Source organism: Leuciscus leuciscus (genome assembly GCF_965113295.1).
Source record: "Leuciscus leuciscus genome assembly, chromosome: 19".
Lineage (NCBI taxonomy): Eukaryota > Metazoa > Chordata > Actinopteri > Cypriniformes > Leuciscidae > Leuciscus > Leuciscus leuciscus.
Genome location: NC_138743.1, coordinates 400001 through 420378, shown reverse-complemented (window position 1 = coordinate 420378; position 20378 = coordinate 400001). Strand labels below are relative to the sequence as shown.

Below are 20378 nucleotides of genomic sequence, written 5' to 3'. Positions count from 1 at the left end.
TACTCCCCATACTCCCCTTGCTCCCCATACTCTCCATGCTCCCCATGCTCTCCATACTCCCCTTGCTCTCCTTGCTCTCCATGCTCCCCATACTCTCCATGCTCTCCATACTCCCCATACTCCCCATACTCTCCTTGCTCTCCATACTCCCCATACTCTCCTTGCTCTCCATACTCCCCATACTCTCCTTGCTCTCCATACTCCCCATACTCTCCTTGCTCTCCATACTCTCGATACTCACCATGCTCTCCATACTCTCCATGCTCTCCATGCTCTCCATACTCTCCATACTCTCCATACTCCCCATACTCTCCTTGCTCCCCATACTCCCCATACTCCCCATACTCTCCATGCTCTCCATACTCCCCTTGCTCCCCATACTCCCCATACTCTCCATACTCTCCTTGCTCTCCATACTCCCCATACTCCCCATACTCTCCTTGCTCTCCATACTCCCCATACTCTCCTTGCTCCCCATACTCCCCATACTCTCCTTGCTCTCCATGCTCTTCATACTCTCGATACCCTCCATGCTCTCCATACTGTCCATACTCTCCATGCTCCCCATACTCTCCATGCTCCCCATACTCTCCAGACTCTCCATGCTCTCCATACTGTCCATACTCCCCATGCTCCCCATACTTCCCATGCTCTCCATACTGTCCATACTCCCCATGCTCCCCATAGTTCCCATGCTCTCCATACTGTCCATACTCACCAGACTCCCCATACTCCCCATACTCTCCAGACTCCCCATACTCCCCATACTCTCCATACTCTCCATACTCTCCATACTGTCCATACTCTCCATACTGTCCATACTCACCATACTCTCCATACTCACCATACTCTCCATACTCAACAGACTATCCATACTCCCCATGCTCCCCATACTTCCCATACTCACCATGCTCTCCATACTCTCCATACTCAACAGACTCTCCATACTCTCCAAAATCTCCATACTCTCCATACAATCCAAATCCTCCAGACTCTTCAGACTCTCCATAGTCACCATACTCTCCATACTTGCCAGATCTGCAGTTTTAATTAGTTGTAGTTCACCCACTTATGTAATTTAAGTCTTGTCTATGTTAATATTTTTTATTATAAGTCACCAGTTGTGATTCGTGATTGTTTGTTTTTAATTTTTTGGATATCCATTTTATTCATGTTTTATTGCCAAACAGGTTAATAATGTGTGTCATGTTAGTGATTAATTTAATGACATTTTAAAATATCCTTTTATTTGTTTTTATTTATTTTTGATCAGTGATTTTGTTTGACCTGATTTCTCACACAATAAACTGAAATATCATATGTATTAAAAGTAGATCATTTTTTAAAATTCATTTACATTGACTTTAATTCACACTCAACATTAGTATTTCTTAGTAAGCTCTGCATATGTTAGTCATGATGCACTGTCTTGAGATCACTAGTGAAGTTTTCATTATTGAAAAATCAACACATTTGACTATTTCACCATAACAGATTTTTTGGAGCTCATACTTTGACAGTATAAAAGTAAAGATGGCAAGGTAACATTCAAATGTGATATTAAGGTTTAGTTAATATGAACTAACAATGAACAATACTTCTACAGCATTTATTCATCTTAAATTTCAACATGTACTTAAGGTTTTTCAAATCAAAAGTTGTATTTAACATTAGTTAAAACATTAGTCCTAATCGAGACCAGACCAGTCCAGACCAGCACTCCTTAAATTCATCCAAAAAATCCACATCTACTGCCTGAGAAATGTCTTATATTTAATCAATAAATACAGTTAAAATAATAAGACACTATATAGAGCTGCAATTCAATGAAAGCATTTACAAGATGAATCTGCAGAAGTTGCATCTAAACCACAATCACACCTGCATCAATAATGTCCAGATTCATCTTCTACAAACAACATTTTGTTTATTGCATAAAATCAATATCACAGTTGCAATCGTGCTCATATTGGTGAACACGGCTCTCTTGCTCTTGTGATGTTGCTAAATCATATCATATGTTATCATATAAAAGTCAAGATCTTATACAAGTGCTATTTTTGCAGTCATATCTTGAATTTTGTGGGCATTTGTATTTACTCCGGCCACATTTTTGACAGAATCACCTGTTAATTTCTGACCCTGCACAAAAAAACTAACAAATTAGAAACAAGTTATTGATTGCATTTGAAGAAGGAAGTTTTACACAGTAATTGACCATATTGTAAAGTGTTACCAGTGGTAGTATTTCTTAGTTAATACGCCATTGTTTTGGTGAAGAAAACTCTGTAACACTTTACAATAAGGTCCTATTGGCAATGCAATAATTAGCATTATCTAACAATGAGCAATACATTAGTTACAGTAGTTAGTAGTTACAGTAGCTCAGCTCCATTAAATATTAAGCGATACATTTGATTTGAATGCATTAGTAATTGTTGAAATTAGCATTAACTATGATTAACAAATGCTTGTTCATGTTAACTAATGTTAACAAACGAAACCTTATTGTATACAAGTTTTCTGTAACTCTCAGTTAAAGGGAAAGGCGTGTTGGAGTCCAGTGGTGATATTTGCGTGAGGTTTTGTGTTTTACTGAGGGTCCGTCTGTAAGCTGTAGGTTTGATACTCTGCCATGGTTAGTTCAGCTGACCCTGTCTCACGGGAGCGTGTCCACGTTGACGGACGTGAGGGTCACGTCATGCAGGATGTTGATGCGGTCGATCTGGTTGACCTCTCTGATACGGTGCTTAAATTCAAAGGTGGGTGTGTTGTTGACGACCACCTTGAACTCAGTGAAGGTGCAGAGGATCTTCATCTACAGAGAGACGTGAAGGTTACTGCAGTGACACTCGCGTCTTCATGTCAATCGCACACACTCCTACAGAACCACACTAGAGTGGCGCCATCACTTTTTGGACGCTCCTGGTGCTTTAATCCCACCAATAAACGGGAGTCGTTTCAACACTTTGTTTTTAGGCAGATGGTCTTGGAGTTCGAACCCCAGCGTATTGTTTACCTCAAAGTGATGTCCCGGCACGAACGGAAACGGCCCCAGAAGCTCCCGCTCCTCTTTCCCCCAATGCTCCCCCAGTTTATGATTGCGGACCAGAATCGCTTTTCCTCCTTCGTTGAATCGTGGGTTGATGTGAAGGGCGATATCGTTACCGCGCAGGAAGTTGATCGTGAACCTTGCGACAGAAGAAACGTTAGTAGCACCCTTTTTATCAACAAAAAAAAACAACAATTCCTTAACTCCGTTTGTCAAAGTATCAAACTGTGTTCATGTTTTGCTCTGGAGTAATTTATGATTTCAAGTTCTGACATTTTAAAAATGTATAAATCCCATATACTGCTAAAATGTGCATCATCTCAATTTTATTTGCAATGTTTTGTACAGCCGACATTCCTCAGGCTTTTATTTGCAAAGTTTCGGTCAATCGACCTTCCTCTCAGGTTTTTTGTTTGCAAAGGTTGACTCAGGGTTCCCACTCTAAACCAAATGTCAAATTCCCTGACTTTTCCCTGACTTTCACTGACTAAAAAGATGAATTTCCATGACCTATAAAGAACGGCAAAATGTGAACGGCTGCGAAGTGCACCCTCACCCATATTTGATAGCAGAATAGTAGTTTTACAAACTTTACATTTAGCTTTTCTGTCGTCTACTTTTAACACCCAGTCTTTAAATTGTTCATTTTGTAGCCAAAGCTCTTGAAATTTACATTTTCCTGGCATGTTTGCCTTAGTCGAATGCAGTCACCTGTACCTGTTAACTAAGTGATTTCCAATTGGGCGGGAAGGGAATAAATATGGCGCTCAAAATAGCCTAAGCACAACAATACAGAAAGATGTGTGAAACAGTGCGATTAAAAAAATTGGAATAGAAAAATTACATTTTGATAAATGGAAACTAAAATTTAAAGCAGCAAACTAAATTCCCTGATATTCCATGACTTGGACAAAAAATATATAAAATTCCCTGACTTTCAATGTCTGGAATAGACCTTTTAAAATTCCATGACATTCCAGAAATTCCATGACCCGTGGGAACCCTGTGACTGAATAAAAAATTGTGAATAAAAACCTGAGGAAGGTTGATTTTCCTCAGGCTTTTGTTCACAATGTTTCGTTCAATCGACCTTCCTCAGGTTCTTATTCGCAGTATTTCTGTCAATCGATCTTCAGGTTTTTATTCGCAGTATTTCTGTTAATCGACCTACAGGTTTTTATTCACAATGTTTCGTTCAATCGACCTTCCTCAGGTTTTTATTCGCAGTATTTCTGTTAATCGACCTTCAGGTTTTTATTCACAATGTTTCGTTCAATCGACCTTCCTCAGGTTTTTATTCGCAGTATTTCTGTCAATCGATCTTCAGGTTTTTATTCGCAGTATTTCTGTCAATCGATCTTCAGGTTCTTATTCGCAGTATTTCTGTCAATCGACCTTCAGGTTTTTATTCACAATGTTTCGTTCAATTGACCTTCCTCAGGTTTTTATTTGCAGTATTTCTGTCAATCGATCTTCAGGTTTTTATTCGCAGTATTTCTGTTAATCGACCTACAGGTTTTTATTCGCAGTATTTCTGTCAATCGACCTTCAGGTTTTCATTCACAATGTTTCGTTCAATTGACCTTCCTCAGGTTTTTATTTGCAGTATTTCTGTCAATCGATCTTCAGGTTCTTATTCGCAGTATTTCTGTCAATCGACCTTCAGGTTTTCATTCACAATGTTTCGTTCAATTGACCTTCCTCAGGTTTTTATTTGCAGTATTTCTGTCAATCGATCTTCAGGTTTTTATTCGCAGTATTTCTGTTAATCGACCTACAGGTTTTTATTCGCAGTATTTCTGTTAATTGACCTACAGGTTTTTATTCACAACGTTTCGTTCAATCAACGTTCCTCAGGTTTTTATTCGCAGTATTTCTGTTAATCGACCTACAGGTTTTTATTCCCAATATTTCGTTCAATCGACCTTCAGGTTTTATTCACAATGTTTCGTTCAATCGACCTTCCTCAGGTTTTTATTCGCAGTATTTCTGTCAATCGATCTTCAGGTTTTTATTCGCAGTATTTCTGTCAATCGATCTTCAGGTTCTTATTCGCAGTATTTCTGTTAATCGACCTACAGGTTTTTATTCACAATGTTTCGTTCAATCGACCTTCAGGTTTTATTCACAATGTTTCGTTCAATCGACGTTCCTCAGGTTTTTATTCGCAGTATTTCTGTCAATCGATCTTCAGGTTTTTATTCGCAGTATTTCTGTTAATCGATCTTCAGGTTTTTATTCGCAGTATTTCTGTCAATCGATCTTCAGGTTTTTATTCGCAGTATTTCTGTCAATCGATCTTCAGGTTTTTATTCGCAGTATTTCTGTTAATCGATCTTCAGGTTTTTATTCGCAGTATTTCTGTTAATCAACCTACAGGTTTTTATTCACAATGTTTCGTTCAATTGACCTTCCTCAGGTTTTTATTTGCAGTATTTCGTTCAATCGACCTACAGGTTTTTATTCGCAGTATTTCTGTTAATCGACCTACAGGTTTTTATTCACAATGTTTCGTTCAATCGACGTTCCTCAGGTTCTTATTTGCAGTATTTCTGTCAATCGATCTTCAGGTTTTTATTCACAATGTTTCGTTCAATCGATGTTCCTCAGGTTTTTATTTGCAGTATTTCTGTTAATCGACCTACAGGTTTTTATTCCCAATATTTCGTTCAATCGACTTTCAGGTTTTATTCACAATGTTTCGTTCAATCGACCTTCCTCAGGTTTTTATTCGCAGTATTTCTGTCAATCGATCTTCAGGTTTTTATTCGCAGTATTTCTGTTAATCAACCTACAGGTTTTTATTTACAATGTTTCGTTCAATTGACCTTCCTCAGATATTTATTAGCAATATTTCGTTCAATCGACCTTTAGGTTTTGTTTGCAATGTTTCATTCAATCGACCTTCCACAGGTTTTTATTCGCAATATTTCTGTCAATCGATCTTCAGGTTTTTATTCACAGTATTTCTGTTAATCGACCTTCCTCAGGTTTTTATTCGCAGTATTTCTGTTAATCGACCTACAGGTTTTTATTCGCAATATTTCGTTCAATCGACCTTCAGGTTTTATTCACAATGTTTTGTTCAATCGACCTTCCTCAGGTTTTTATTCACAGTATTTCTGTCAATCGATCTTCAGGTTTTTATTCGCAGTATTTCTGTTAATCGACCTTCAGGTTTTTATTCACAATGTTTCGTTCAATCGACCTTCAGGTTTTATTCACAATGTTTTGTTCAATCGACCTTCCTCAGGTTCTTATTCACAGTATTTCTGTCAATCGATCTTCGGGTTTTCATTCACAATGTTTCGTTCAATTGACCTTCCTCAGGTTCTTATTCGCAGTATTTCTGTCAATCGATCTTCAGGTTTTTATTCGCAGTATTTCTGTTAATCGACCTACAGGTTTTTATTCACAAAATTTCGTTCAATCGACGTTCCTCAGGTTCTTATTCGCAGTATTTCTGTCAATCGATCTTCAGGTTTTTATTCACAATGTTTCGTTCAATCGACGTTCCTCAGGTTTTTATTCGCAATATTTCGTTCAATCGATCTTCAGGTTTTTATTCGCAGTATTTCTGTTAATCAACCTACAGGTTTTTATTCACAATGTTTCGTTCAATCGACCTTCCTCAGGTTTTTATTCGCAGTATTTCGGTCAATCGATCTTCAGGTTTTTATTCGCAGTATTTCTGTCAATCGATCTTCAGGTTCTTATTCGCAGTATTTCTGTCAATCGATCTTCAGGTTTTTATTCGCAGTATTTCTGTTAATCAACCTACAGGTTTTTATTCACAATGTTTCATTCAATCGACCTTCCACAGGTTTTTATTTGCAATATTTCTGTCAATCGATCTTCAGGTTTTGTTTGCAATGTTTCATTCAATCGACCTTCCTCAGGTTTTTATTCGCAGTATTTCTGTTAATCGACCTTCCTCAGGTTTTTATTCGCAGTATTTCTGTTAATCGACCTACAGGTTTTTATTCGCAATGTTTTGTTCAATTAACCTTCCTCAGATATTTTTTCACAATATTTCGTTCAATCGACCTTCAGGTTTTGTTTGCAATGTTTCATTCAATCGACCTTCCTCAGGTTTTTATTCACATTAATTCTGTCAATCGATCTTCAGGTTTTTATTCACAATGTTTCGTTCAATCGACCTTCCTCAGATATTTATTAGCAATATTTAGTTCAATCGACCTTCAGGTTTTGTTTGCAATGTTTCATTCAATCGACCTTCCTCAGGTGTTTATTCGCAGTGTTTCGGTCAGGCTTAAGGAAGGTCCATTGACTGAAAATTGTGATGTAGCAAATTTGAGTAATGTGCGGGATTAATTTTGGGGATTTAAACTTATCAAATAAGTTTATTTAGGACGTTTATCCGATGCACCAACAAATGATTCTGATGTGTGAGGCACTATTTTCTCTTAAGTTCTGAAACTCAACCAGACTTTAAAAATGGTAACATTGGTTACATAATGGTAACAATCTCTTTAGTGCTCACTTACATTTTAGCATCTGGTTTAATCTGTCCTCTGATAGTTAGCATTAGCTTGTCATAGATACCACGGGGAAAATTCATGTTGAAAGGAACCACCTGAAAGGAGAGAAAACATTGATTTTTATTAGACATTGATTCTCCCTAACATTTCGGTCAAATGACTTTCAGGTTTTTATTTGCAAAGGCTGATTGAACAAAACGTCCTCAGGGATTTATTTGCAACGTTTTGTTCAATCAACCTTCAAGTTTTTCTTCAAGCAGCGAAAATATTGATAGGCTTATCATCTGCTCAGGAACATTAAAGTAGGCCTATGATATTAATACATGATCTACACAATCCTGCAGGTATAAAGCTGAACAAACTGAGCAGCGCTTCTCAACTGGGTTTGATTCAGGAATCAAGTGACGACTCAAGACAAAACAGAGTTTCAGTGAGACTTGTGTTTGGTAACAGTCCCATTAGTTAGTTAGATGAAACATGGACAGGTTGTGTCAACTGTCAACCGCCTAGTTTGACTAGACACATGACCTTTGACTTATAGATAAGCCTATTTATTTAGCAGTTGGTTGTGATTATTTGCATTGATCATGATTTTGTTCTCTCTGTCCGGTTTTTATTCGCAATGTTTTGTTCAGTCGACCTTCCTCAGATTTTTTTTTTTCGCAATGTTTTGTTCAGTTAACCTTCCTCAGGTTAATTGAACACATGAACTTCAACCGACTGGACACATGACCTTTGACCTACAGATAAGCCTATTTATTTAGCAGTTGGTTGTGATTATTAGCATTGATCATGATTTTGTTCTCTCTGTCCGGTTTTATTCACAATGTTTTCAATCGACCCTCCTCAGGTTTTTATTCGCAATTCGCAAAACACTTCGCAAAACCTGAGCACTGTGCCACTGTTCGTCCGACTTATTGTACTGTACTGTATTTTATTTTATTTTTTTATTCTAAACATTTTTAATTATTCTTATTTCTTTTTCTTATTTTAATTTCTTCTATGTAAAGCACTTTGAATTGCCATTGTGTATGAAATGTGCTATATAGATAAACTTGCCTTGCCTTGCAATATTTCTGTCCATTAACCTTCTTCAGGTTTTTATTCGCTGTTTTGTTCAATCGACCTTTTTCAGGTTTTTATTCGCAATATTTCTGTCAATCAACCTTCCTCAGGTTTTTATTCGCTGTTTTGTTCAATCAACCTTTTTCAGGTTTTTATTCGCAATATTTCTGTCAATCAACCTTCCTCAGGTTTTTATTCGCAATATTTCTGTCAATCAACCTTCCTCAGGTTTTTATTCGCTGTTTTGCTCAATCGACCTTTTTCTGGATTTTATTCGCTATGTTTTGTTCAATTGACCTTACTCAGGTTTTTATTCGCAATTAGGGATGCCGAAAACTAAACATTTTCTTGACTGACCACCGAGCCTCATTAGCCGGTTGAAACCGGTTAACCGATTAGTTTAAAATACTACGCTATTTGACATAACAGCCATTTCGAGCCGCACCTGCAATTTCGCAACTCTGTCGCATCTCTGTCGCATCTCTCTGCTGCTCTGCCTCCCGCTCACACACACACACACACACACACACACACACACACACACACACACACACACACACTCACACTGCCCCGGGCCGGCGCCGCCCTTCCACTCACATCACTTTTTTTAAATCCCCTACAGCGCAAAACGCAAACGCGGCGACGAGGAGATTGTATGTAATCGGAGGACAAATGGCTCCTTAATTTCGAAATGGTTTGGGTACAAGGTGATCGCGTTGAAAATAAAGGCGTTTGTCTAGCGTTAGAAGCTCATTTGAAACATTGCCGCGGCTCATTTAAGAAAATGACAGCTCCGAAGAGACGCCGCTTTAGTTTGAGGTAGTGCTAACAATAATAAAGAAAGATGATGATCATCATCACCTTATCTGTTACCACTGAAATGTAGATGTAATATATTTCCAAATCTAAGCCCATCTTATGCGGAATGTTGCCTAATAGACTGCAACACGATGAAACAAATGGATAAAACAGGCACCTTCAGAATGCGTAAAAGACGCACTGGCCAAGGCAGGTCTAACGTGAACCCAAACACTGTGACCTTGCGCCAAATGTTTTTATTGGTTTATTAAGTACAAACAGGCGAGTTATGAAAAATTGAGTGTGAGGGATTTGTTCACTTCACACAAAAAGATCTTGGAATGAGATGGCTAACTGTAGTAGTGTTTAGTCCACTGTCTATAATAGCCTAATTTAGAGATCACTTTTTTTTTTTTTTACCGACTACCGACAACTTTGATCGGTTAACGTTGATACGGTCAACCATCGGTCAAACGGTCATCGGTTAACATCCCTATTCGCAATATTTCTGTCAATCGGCCTTCAGGTTTTTATTCGCTATGTTTTGTTCAATCAACCTTTTTCAGGTTTTTATTCGCTATGTTTTGTTCAATCGACCTTACTCAGGTTTTTATTCGCAATATTTCTGTCAATCGGCCTTCAGGTTTTTATTCGCTATGATTTGTTCAATTGACCTTTTTTCAGGATTTTATTCGCAATATTTCTGTCAATCGGCCTTCAGGTTTTTATTCGCTATGTTTTGTTCAATCAACCTTTTTCAGGTTTTTTTTCGCTATGTTTTGTTCAATCGACCTTTTTCAGGTTTTTATTCGCTATGTTTTGTTCAATCAACTTTTTTCAGGATTTTATTCGCTATGTTTTGTTCAATCAACCTTTTTCAGGATTTTATTCGCTATGATCTGTTCAATCGACCTTTTTCAGGATTTTATTCGCTATGTTTTGTTCAATCGACCTTACTCAGGTTTTTATTCGCAATATTTCTGTCAATCGGCCTTCAGGTTTTTATTCGCTGTTTTGTTCAATTGACCTTTTTCAGGTTTTTATTCACTATGTTTTGTTCAATCGACCTTTTTCAGGATTTTATTCACAGTGTTTTGTTCAATTAACCTTCCTCATGTTGATTGAACACATGAATCGACTGGACACATGACCTTCGGCCTACAGATAAGCCTATTTATTTTCCAGTTGGTTGTGATCATTAGCATTGTTAATGGTTCTGTTCTCTCTGTCCATCACCCATCATGAGCTGGTTTAGTGTCTTACTACAGGAGCGGTCACTGGTGCCGGGGGCCACGGCTGTGGGGCTCCTCCTGCGGGTGTCTGACCTGGCCAACCGGGTTGACCAGGGTTACCGTGCCACGCTGGGGGGACTGGAGACGGGAGGTAACCTGTCGGGGTGGGTACCTGAGCTGGCCAGGTTGGTTGGACAGGTGGGTTCGGCTGAACTGGAGGGTTGGGTTGGATGGGTGGGTTTGGCTGCGCTGGTTGGATTGGCGGATTGGGTTGCACTGGTTGGATGGGTGGGTTGGGTTGAGCTGGTTGCACTGTTGGAGGGTTTGGCCAGCCTGGTTGGGTGGTTGGAGGGTTTGGCCAGCCTGGTTGGGTGGTTGGAGGGTTTGGCCAGCCTGGTTGGGTGGTTGGAGGGTTTGGCCAGCCTGGTTGGGTGGTTGGAGGGTTTGGCCAGCCTGGTTGAGTGGGTTGGACCGGCCAGGTCGTAGGGATCGATGCGCTGGGCTGGGTAACAGGCCAACTCGCCTGACTGGGTTGGCAGGGCCAGCAGGGCTGACCGGGCCATACGGTACCAGCCGACTGCTGAGGGATCTGAGGGTAAAAGCCCTGCTGACCAGAGGACGGGCAACTCATGATGTCTGAGAATCAAACAATTACAAACGTCAAACACGTGCTTCTCGACTCTGTGCTTTTCACATGATCCTTCAGAATCACTCTAATATGATGATTTGCTGCTCAAGAAACATTTATGATGATTATCCGTGTTGAAAACAGTTGTGCTGCTTCAGATTGTTGTGGAAACCATCATAAACTACACGTTAGTTGTGAGTAAGAAAAAAAATATAGAAATGAACACTTTTATTCATCAAAAGTGACAGTAAAGACATTTATAATGTTACAAAAGATTCTATTTCAAATAAAAGCTGTTCTAAAAACTTTCTATTCATCAAAGAATCCTGAAAAATCAAATGCATCACAGTTTCCACAGAAATATGACTGTTTTCAACACTGATAATAATCATAAATGTTTCTTGATCATCAAATCATATTAGAGTGATTTGTGAAGGATCATGTGACACTGAAGACTGGAGTAATGATGCTGAAAATCAGCTTTGATCACAGGAATAAATTACACTTCACTATATATTCACATAGACAACAGATGATTTACATTAGAATAATATTCAATCAAATAAATGCAGCTTTGATGAGCAGAAGAGACTCTTTTAAAAACATCACAATTATTCCAAACCTTTGGCAGCCAGTGTATTTACTCTTCCACTTCAGCTGGATTCACACAGCAGATCATCATTCTAAACTACTGTGATATAACTAGTGCTGTACCTGTTAAAGGTGTGAATCATAGATCAGCATTTAAGAACTGAAGGTCAAACATTGATATTTAACAGCAGAACCTGAGCTGATCAGATCTTTATCACTGCTGTAAATCTGTGGCTTCACAAAAACAAGATCAAATCTAAAGCTTCAAAACTTGATTAAACTCTCGATCACTGTTAGTGATTCCTATGAAAGCGTGTTGGAGAAGCAGAAGACCTACAGAAGAAGAAGATCTACAGTACCTGGTGAAGAAGCAGCAGATCGACGCAGGAACAGAAGACTGAGAATCTGAGGTTTATATGCAGACGCTCCTCATTCCTGCGCATTAAGAAACAGCCCATCTGTTCATGACACACACACACACACACACACTCATATGCACTTATGTTATGTGTGCATCAATAACTGATGATCGACTGAGACTGCGTTTCTCAAACTAACACTTGCTGTTTAAAGTCATGTGAAGAAGAGGAGTAATGTGCAGGAATGGAGGCTTCTGCTGTGTGTACATTATAAGAGCGTGATTTGAACATCGGATGCGTCTCAGTACAGAGAGGATTATTAGATTTACACACACAGTCAATATTCCCGAGGTTACCACAGTGACTGAAGACTCATGACTGAACACAGACTCGGTCTGTCCCGCGTTCCTGACAAACATGTGCTGCTCAATAGCAGAAGTGTCCAGGTCTGAGTCTCGGTCATGAGTCTCCTGTGAGTCACACGCTGGGATGATTGTCTGAATGCTCACTCTACTGTCTTCTGGAGAGATGACCTCCTGATTCTAATGATATGAAGATCGTCTCATTGTGCTTTTGTGTGATTTATCACGTGAGAATCCACAGATTGTGACTGTAAAACACAGATAAAGCTTCTTCACAGCCGTCCATGAACGGCTGACGCTGCTCTGGATTATTTAAACGTTCTTCACACTGAAACAAACACAGATTCGGTCATCCTGATGAACATTTATCATAACCATCAGACGTCGCATTAAAACTCCTCATGCTTTATGTGGGATTTATTTGTCTTAATAATCCAAAACCCAGACATGCAATTTTAAACTACGTAGATCTGGCAGAGGCTCTTACACAATAAAGGGTTATGGTAACTAATAAAGGGTTAGGGTAACTAATAAAGGGTTGGGGTAACTAATAAAGGGTTGGGGTAACTAGTAAAGGGTTAGGGTAACTAATAAAGGGTTAGGGTAACTAATAAAGGGTTAGGGTTAGGGTAACTAATAAAGGGTTAGGGTTAGGGTAACTAATAAAGGGTTAGGGTAACTAATAAAGGGTTAGGGTAACTAATAAAGGGTTAGGGTTGGGGTAACTAATAAAGGGTTGGGGTAACTAATAAAGGTTTGTCAAAAGTGGAAATTCTGAAAGCTTGTTTCTGCCACGGAATCAAACACATAAAACTGTGGCTTTATCTCACAGTTCAGACTTTTCTCTCGCTTTTGTGAGTTTGAAAAGCAAATCTGAGGAAACAATCAGAACTGAGAGATTCAAAAAATCACGATTATCCTTTTATTAGCGGTGTGAGAAAGTCCTAGACTTTGCATTGGGACAAACTTTGACGAGTCACAGCTCAGAGACAGGATTTCATAGAAGCGTGTGGTTTTCCACATTTGAAGAGGCTGACAGGCTCTGTAAGATCATTCCTCACAGTGGGGTGAAAGCTGTACCCCTGGGGGGCAGGAGGCGCTCAAAGTTACCCCACAGACTCACTATGGCGAAGGTCAGCCCATGACACGCATGTGTTTCTCCTACTATGGTGACATCACAGTGTCATAGAGACAAGGGGGCGGGCTCATTTCACTCAGACGACCAATCAGTCTCTCAGAATAATTGTGACGCTATCAAGCCACGCCCTAGCAACTTTTCAGAGCACCCTAGCAACTGTTCAACAAGACCTGTATCTCTGCATCAGAACATCATAGAGACATGGCGGTTGGCTCCTTAGACTAATGCTAGCAAACAGGACTTCCATCATGCTACACATGCTTGCAGTTAATAGCTACATGCTAATAGGGGTTAGCTAAGTGTTAAAACATGTCAAAAAATTGTAATCATGTTAGAATCTTGTTAAAACATGCAAGAAAAAACGGTGATTGTGTTAGCATAATGTTAGAAACATGTTAATCATGTTAGCATTATGTTAACAACATGCTAATTGTGTTAACATCATGCTAGCAAAATGCTAATCATGTTAACATCTTGTTCGGAACATGCTAATCATGTGAGCATCATGTTAACAACATGTTAATCATGTTAACATCATGTTAGCAAAATGTTACACAAGTTAGCAGGGAATAGCTAAATGCTAATAGCTAAGTGTTAAAACATGTCAAAAATGTTAACTAAAATGCAGTTACGACAGTTTAATCATGTTACCATCTTGTTAAAACATACATGCAACATGGTGATTGTGTTAACATCATGCTAACAATATACTAATCATGTTAGCATCTTGTTTAACAACATGTTAATCAAATTAGCATCATGTTAAGAACATGCTAATCATGTTAGGATGTGACTAGCAACTTGATAAACGTGTTAGCAAAATGTTAATTGTGTTAGCATCTGCCCAGTGCCGAGTTTTGCCACTGCAAGCACCACTTCATGTCCTTCAGCAAATGTACATTCTAGTTATTATTATTGTTCGATGGCAGAAACCGTGCAGAATCTCTCAGTGTGAGCAGGACTACATTCCTCCTGTGTGAGAGATCTGATCTGGAGTCTGTGTCAGCTGACTTCATGCGGCTCTGGCCTTCCCATCATGCACCAGTGACCATGATGTCTCAGAACACACACAATCCCTGTGTCTCAGTGTCCATACTATCCGTCCTAAACAGTGTGAGAGATTAAAATAAGTGTGTCCCAAAGCATAGTGTGTTGAAGAGAGTGTGCCAGAAGTCTCCGGATGGTCTACTCCCGCTGTGGATAGGTCAGTTTACTGTGACAGGACGCGATGGAGAGCAACCTTTAAAGATGCTATTGTATGACGTGAACGTTTGTCCCAAAGCTTATCCGCTTCAGAGGTCAGAGGTCAGAAGAAAGTTTCTTGCCAAACTCCAGAGTGTCCAGTGTTCACCGTTCCCGTGAAGTTATGAAAACGTTATTTCGTAATGTTCTCTGAATGTTCAAAACATCAATTTAAAACGCTCTATTAATGTTCCTGGAAGAACATTAGTGCATAACTCTGACAGAACGTCCCCTGTTCTCCTGGATCCTCACGGATTCTCGGATCTGATGTGTGTAAGCTCGCTCAGGAGTGATTCTGCTGACACTCAGTGGTCGAAATAAAAACATGTTGATGATGTCACTAATGACATAAAAAAGATCCGCCTGTGTTCCTGTCACTCATTATTACACTCGTCTCATAGCCGACAGAATACTGTTAAACTTGTTATTTATTTGGTTCAATTAGAGACGAGTACGATGCAAAAAGTACAAGACAAATACAAGGCATTGTGGAGTAGTTCAGAGTGTGTACAACAGAATAACAACAACAGCTAAAATATAAAATGAACATGTAAAAAATAGAAATACTGTGATAAAAGCTGCAATATAATATTAGTTACATCAATTTGAAAAGCTTTAAAAAATATATTGTTTTTATAAGCTTTTGGTTTTGTCAGAATACTTGAATTCATTCTTAAACATTTTAAATGTTTAGAGTTGATCATACTACAGTCTTTCACAAACACATTTACTCCAGTAAAGACAGACTAACAGCTTCGAGGTCCATGATCAGCTCAGGTCCAGGAAACACGAAACATAACTGTCCAGTTATCTCTGTAAAGCTGCTGTGAAACAAAAGCACTATCTATAAAGGTGACTCGACTATTGTCTGTTTAGATGAAGTTTGCATCATTAATTCTGTTATTTTCCTGTTTTCCTGTAAATCTGCTTTGAAACCATCTGTATTGTCTAAAGCGCTATAGAAATAAATCTGACTTGATTGTCAAATAAAGGCAAAAATAAAGGCATATTGGATTGAATCCAATATGTGGTCATACAAACTATTTTTTGACCAGGAACACCACAAGTGTACAATAATACCGCTGAAGGGAATCAGTGTGTCTGTGTTTATAATCCCAGAATCTCAATCATGCGGAAGTGTGACGTCATCATCATATTCGACGAAGCGAATCCACATCCAGATGTGTAACGATTGGAAATCTTGAGGGATTATTGCATCGATTATCGATATCATCATCGGTTCGGCGACATCACAACACCTACTATGGTGAAGTTCGCTTCATGAATATTAATTAGATTGTGCTGACGTCACCAGGTCACTATCCAATGGCTTACACCGAGTTCACGAATATTAATCAACCGATGCAGCGTTCTCTTAACACCGGCCAATGGTGAAGGCTCGTTTCTAAATATTAATTAGGCTAGGCTGACGCTGCGTAGTAACCCTCCAATGGCGAAGGCCTGGCTAATGAATATCAATTAGACAATGTAAAGACACCCTCTAATGTGCTATAAACACTTTTAAATGATCAAAATGTTAAAATTAAGAGTTTTGGCGATAGCTGCTTTTATATGTTCTCCTCAGGATGAATTGATATATATGTTGTTGTTTTGTTATTTCCCTGTAGTTTCGAGGTTTGGAAAATAATAGAATGCAGATGTTCAATAAAATAGTTCTAGAATATTTTCTTTAAGTTCTTAGTTCTTCATTTGTTATATTATAGTCTTTTGTTGGATTTTTTTCTTGTTGACAGATTGGAAAAAAAAACCATGACTTTTATACATTTTCAAACCTTTTTTGTGTGTGTAATTTTATAAATTCAAAGGTTAAACGAGTAAAAATGTATGCAATAGATGCAATAGCAATGGTTTCTTTACGAATATCAATTAGACAATGTAACGTCCCCCTGCCACTCTCTAATGTGCTAAAAACATGTTACAATGATCAAATTGTTAAAATGAATGAGTTTTGGCGATCGCTTTCTTTACGTTTTCCTGGAGATGAATCGCTTTTTGATCTTTTTTAATTTCCATGTAGTTTCGAGATTTGAAAAATAATTGTTAATGCAGATGTTCCGTTATTCTAAATAGTTTTAGAATATTTTCTCTCAGTTCTTAGTTTTTCAGATGTCAAATTATAGTCTTTTGTCGAATATTTTTCCTGTTGACAGATTATTTTTTTTAAAAGTAGGCTATGATGATTTTTTTTTTTTTTTTAAGTGGTAATTTTATACAATGAATCAAATGTTAAACGAGTAAAAATAAATGCAATAGCAATGGTTTCTTTATGATTATTAATTAGACAATGCTGACGTTACGTTACATCCTCCAATCGCCAAGTCTGGTTTTGAATTTTAAGTCATTGACGCTGACGTCACGCTGCTCCCGTCCAATAAGCGAACGTTCATCTCATGAATATTCAGATCCCCGCCTCCGTCATAGTAGCATTAGTGAATCGGCTGTCAGGTGCCGTGATTTCCCAGCAGCCCCGGATGTAGCGCGCGCAGTCTCAGCATCAATCCCGGAGAATAACATGGCACGGACAACCACATAACATCATAATTCCCAACATAACATTCCCACAGGAGTGGAGCACATCAGTGTCAGGACATGTGAGGCTCTTCCCAGCGACAGAAGGTGAGGAATCATCATCTCAGTCTATCCTAGCAACAAGCAGGCGCGTGATTGGATGCGATTCGCTGCTAATGCATAAGATCAGTCTCGTGCACGAGCTTCAGCACCGAGGACAGCGGCGCGCGCCTGCATGATTACATGTGTGTGTGTGTGTGTGTGTGTGTGTGTGTTACTGCAGATGCTTGTCATGTAGTTGCTGCAGGACTGATACAGTGTCATTAATAATGGCCTCGTTTCGGAATTCACGACAATAGCTCTACACTACTGGCTGTGATCTACGGAAGCCCGTTTCCAGCACATATGATATAAATGCTTTGGTGAACCAGAACGATGAGTGTTTATGCTGTAATGATGCTGGTGTGTTCTGGATGTGCTGTGTGATGACGTCATCACGCACTGTCACGTGAGCTGCTCTGACCTGATGAGGTCAGCTTCATCATTGACGAGGTTGTGTTGATGGTGAGAGTGTGTGAGCTTCTGTCTGTCACACACCGGATCTCATTCTGTCAAACCTACAATTAAACCACAAACACTGAGTAACAGATCCATCTGTGTGTGTTTAGTCATCACTATTACAGCAGGAGAGCGTGCTTTACAGCCTCAGCTCTTCTTTCAACACTCGGCTTCATCATCTATGATTGTTCTTCATCTTAACACAACTCATTACTGATAAACACTTGATGATTCAGTCTTCTGCTGTCAGCCAGAGGCGAGTGTGTCAGATATACAGTTATAATATTAATATAGCACATGTTATGTTATCGTCAGTTAAAGAAAACATGTTCGGTAACAATCACAACTTCTGCTCCTAATGATGCCAGTATAAGGATCATATCTGACAGTTTTGCAGGATCTGTGTAATCTATCAGACAGTTATACCTGAACCCAGCTTAACCTGAGAGAGCGTGGAGGACCGGTCTGTGTTCGGGGGGGTACAGGAGAGCTGACCGATTCTGGACACGTTCACAAACATGCTTTTATGTTTTAAAAACAGATCATGATTCTCCTATGATTCTGAACAGACAACTGAACAAAATTACATATCATTTACTACAGGTTCTGACTAAATGTTAATTGCCACAGTCTATTTTAAAATGAGTTGAGTGAATGATTCAATGACTCACTCATAAAGACTTCACTTGCTTCATTACTGGGTGAATCAGTGTTTTTGAACGAATCTCTTGAATGAATGATTCAATGACTCACTCATAAAGACTTCACTTGTTTCATTACTGGGTGAATCAGTGTTTTTGAACGAATCTCTTGAATGAATGATTCAATGACTCACTCATAAAGACTTCACTTGCTTCATTACTGGGTGAATCAGCGTTTTTGAGTTAATATCTTGAATGAATGATTCAATGACTCACTCATAAAGACTTCACTTGCTTCATTACTTGATGAATCAGTGTTTTTGAATGAATCTCTTGAGTGAATGAATCAATGACTCACCCATAAAGACTTCACCTGCTTCATTACTGGTTGAATCCGTTTTTTTAACGAATCTCTTGAATGAATGATTCAGTGACTCACTCATACAGACTTCACTTGCTTCATTACTGGGTGAATCAGCGTTTTTGAGTTAATATCTTGAATGAATGATTCAATGACTCATTCATAAAGACTTCACTTGCTTCATTACTGGGTGAATCAGCGTTTTTTAACGAATCTCTTGAATGAATGATTCAGTGACTCACTCATACAGACTTCACTTGCTTCATTACTGGGTGAATCAGCGTTTTTGAACGAATCTCTTGAATGAATGATTCAATGACTCACTCATACAGACTTCACTTGTTTCATTACTTGATGAATCAGTGTTTTTGAACGAATCTCTTGAATGAATGATTCAATGACTCACTCATACAGACTTCACTTGTTTCATTACTGGGTGAATCAGCGTTTTTGAACGAATCTCTTGAATGAATGATTCAATGACTCACTCATAAAGACTTCACTTGTTTCATTACTTGATGAATCAGTGTTTTTGAACAAATCTCTTGAATGAATGATTCAATGACTCACTCATACAGACTTCACTTGCTTCATTACTGGATGAATCAGTGTTTTTGAACGAATCTCTTGAATGAATGATTCAATGACTCACTCATGTAAGGCTTGTTCGACTTCATGCAGCTCTGCGCAGACCGATCGGCGGCTGACTTGAAGCAGTGCATGCCGGTTAGAAATGTTGTCCGACTTGATACAGCGCAGACGCCACGTGACTGTGACGTATGACATCAAAGTACCGCGAGAGCATTTCGAGAGTAGCCGGAGAACTCAGCCAGCGCAGCTTCTCAAGAGCGGCTGCACTGGGCTGCAGGAGGGCTGATGACGACACAGCTGTCCCACGATTGGCCGGATTCACCGCATGACAACGATCACGTGTGTTTCGTGTTTATTCGAACACCTTTAGTTACTCTAAAGCTCACAAATCAGTTTTTTATAACAGTAAACACTCTTTTCATGTCGTATGTTATATTGTGTCATGTTTATCAAATTAAAACTGATTAAAAAACGTATAGACTCCACTTCATTAATAGTAGCAATTATGTTGAACTGTATTCTTGTTCAAACAGACGCTGTATGAAGCAGTACATAAAGTAGGCCTATTGAATGAAAATGTCTCTGAAACATCTGTGTATTATTTGGCCAATATTACATTTATTTCACTTCAGCTGTGGTAAAGTACGCGAACACCACGTGAGCGGTCACTACAGGAACCAGAAAGTGTCCGACTTCACATCTCCGTTTGCAGCTCCTCCCCGCCTGCAC

At 39.0% G+C, this 20378-nt stretch overlaps 2 protein-coding genes across 6 annotated transcripts in view; one reads left to right on the top strand and one right to left on the bottom strand.

The window, feature by feature from the left end:
- Positions 1-1913: 1913 nt before the first annotated feature.
- On the bottom strand, positions 1914-12944 carry LOC309482072 (uncharacterized protein). Of its 4 annotated transcripts, XM_082147289.1 has the most exons (6): positions 12228-12944; positions 10681-11285; positions 7561-7649; positions 3020-3191; positions 2654-2818; positions 1914-2142 (listed from the first exon to the last, which is right to left on the bottom strand). In XM_082147289.1, exons 2-5 carry the CDS (start codon positions 11278-11280, stop codon positions 2660-2662), a joined length of 1020 nt encoding a protein of 339 aa, XP_082003415.1. In that variant the 5' UTR covers positions 11281-11285; positions 12228-12944; the 3' UTR covers positions 1914-2142; positions 2654-2659. The 4 variants fall into 4 exon arrangements, with proteins under 4 accessions (XP_082003415.1, XP_082003413.1, XP_082003416.1 ...); XM_082147287.1 differs by having other exon boundaries at positions 1914-2818; positions 12228-12943; XM_082147290.1 differs by having other exon boundaries at positions 1914-2818; positions 10822-11285; positions 12228-12942.
- Positions 12945-17059: 4115 nt separating this feature from the next.
- pak5 (p21 protein (Cdc42/Rac)-activated kinase 5) overlaps positions 17060-20378 on the top strand; it is a 73441-nt gene continuing 70122 nt past the window's right edge. Inside the window, exon 1 of one of the 2 annotated variants that reach the window (XM_082147177.1) lies at positions 17060-17606. The gene's annotated coding sequence lies outside the window, so the exon portion shown is untranslated. The remainder of the gene's footprint in view (positions 17607-20378) is intronic. The other variant, XM_082147179.1, reaches the window with a different exon arrangement.

Excerpts from the sequence above, each read along its gene's own strand:
- LOC309482072 (XM_082147289.1), bottom strand. The coding sequence starts at position 11,280 with ATGAGTTGCCCGTCCTCTGGTCAGCAGGGCTTTTACCCTCAGATCCCT. Across the intron at positions 7,650-10,680 it reads CACCAGTGACCGCTCCTGTA|GTGGTTCCTTTCAACATGAA; the intron begins GTAAGACACTAA and ends CTCTCCTTTCAG. Across the intron at positions 2,819-3,019 it reads TGCCGGGACATCACTTTGAG|ATGAAGATCCTCTGCACCTT; the intron begins GTAAACAATACG and ends GTCTCTCTGTAG.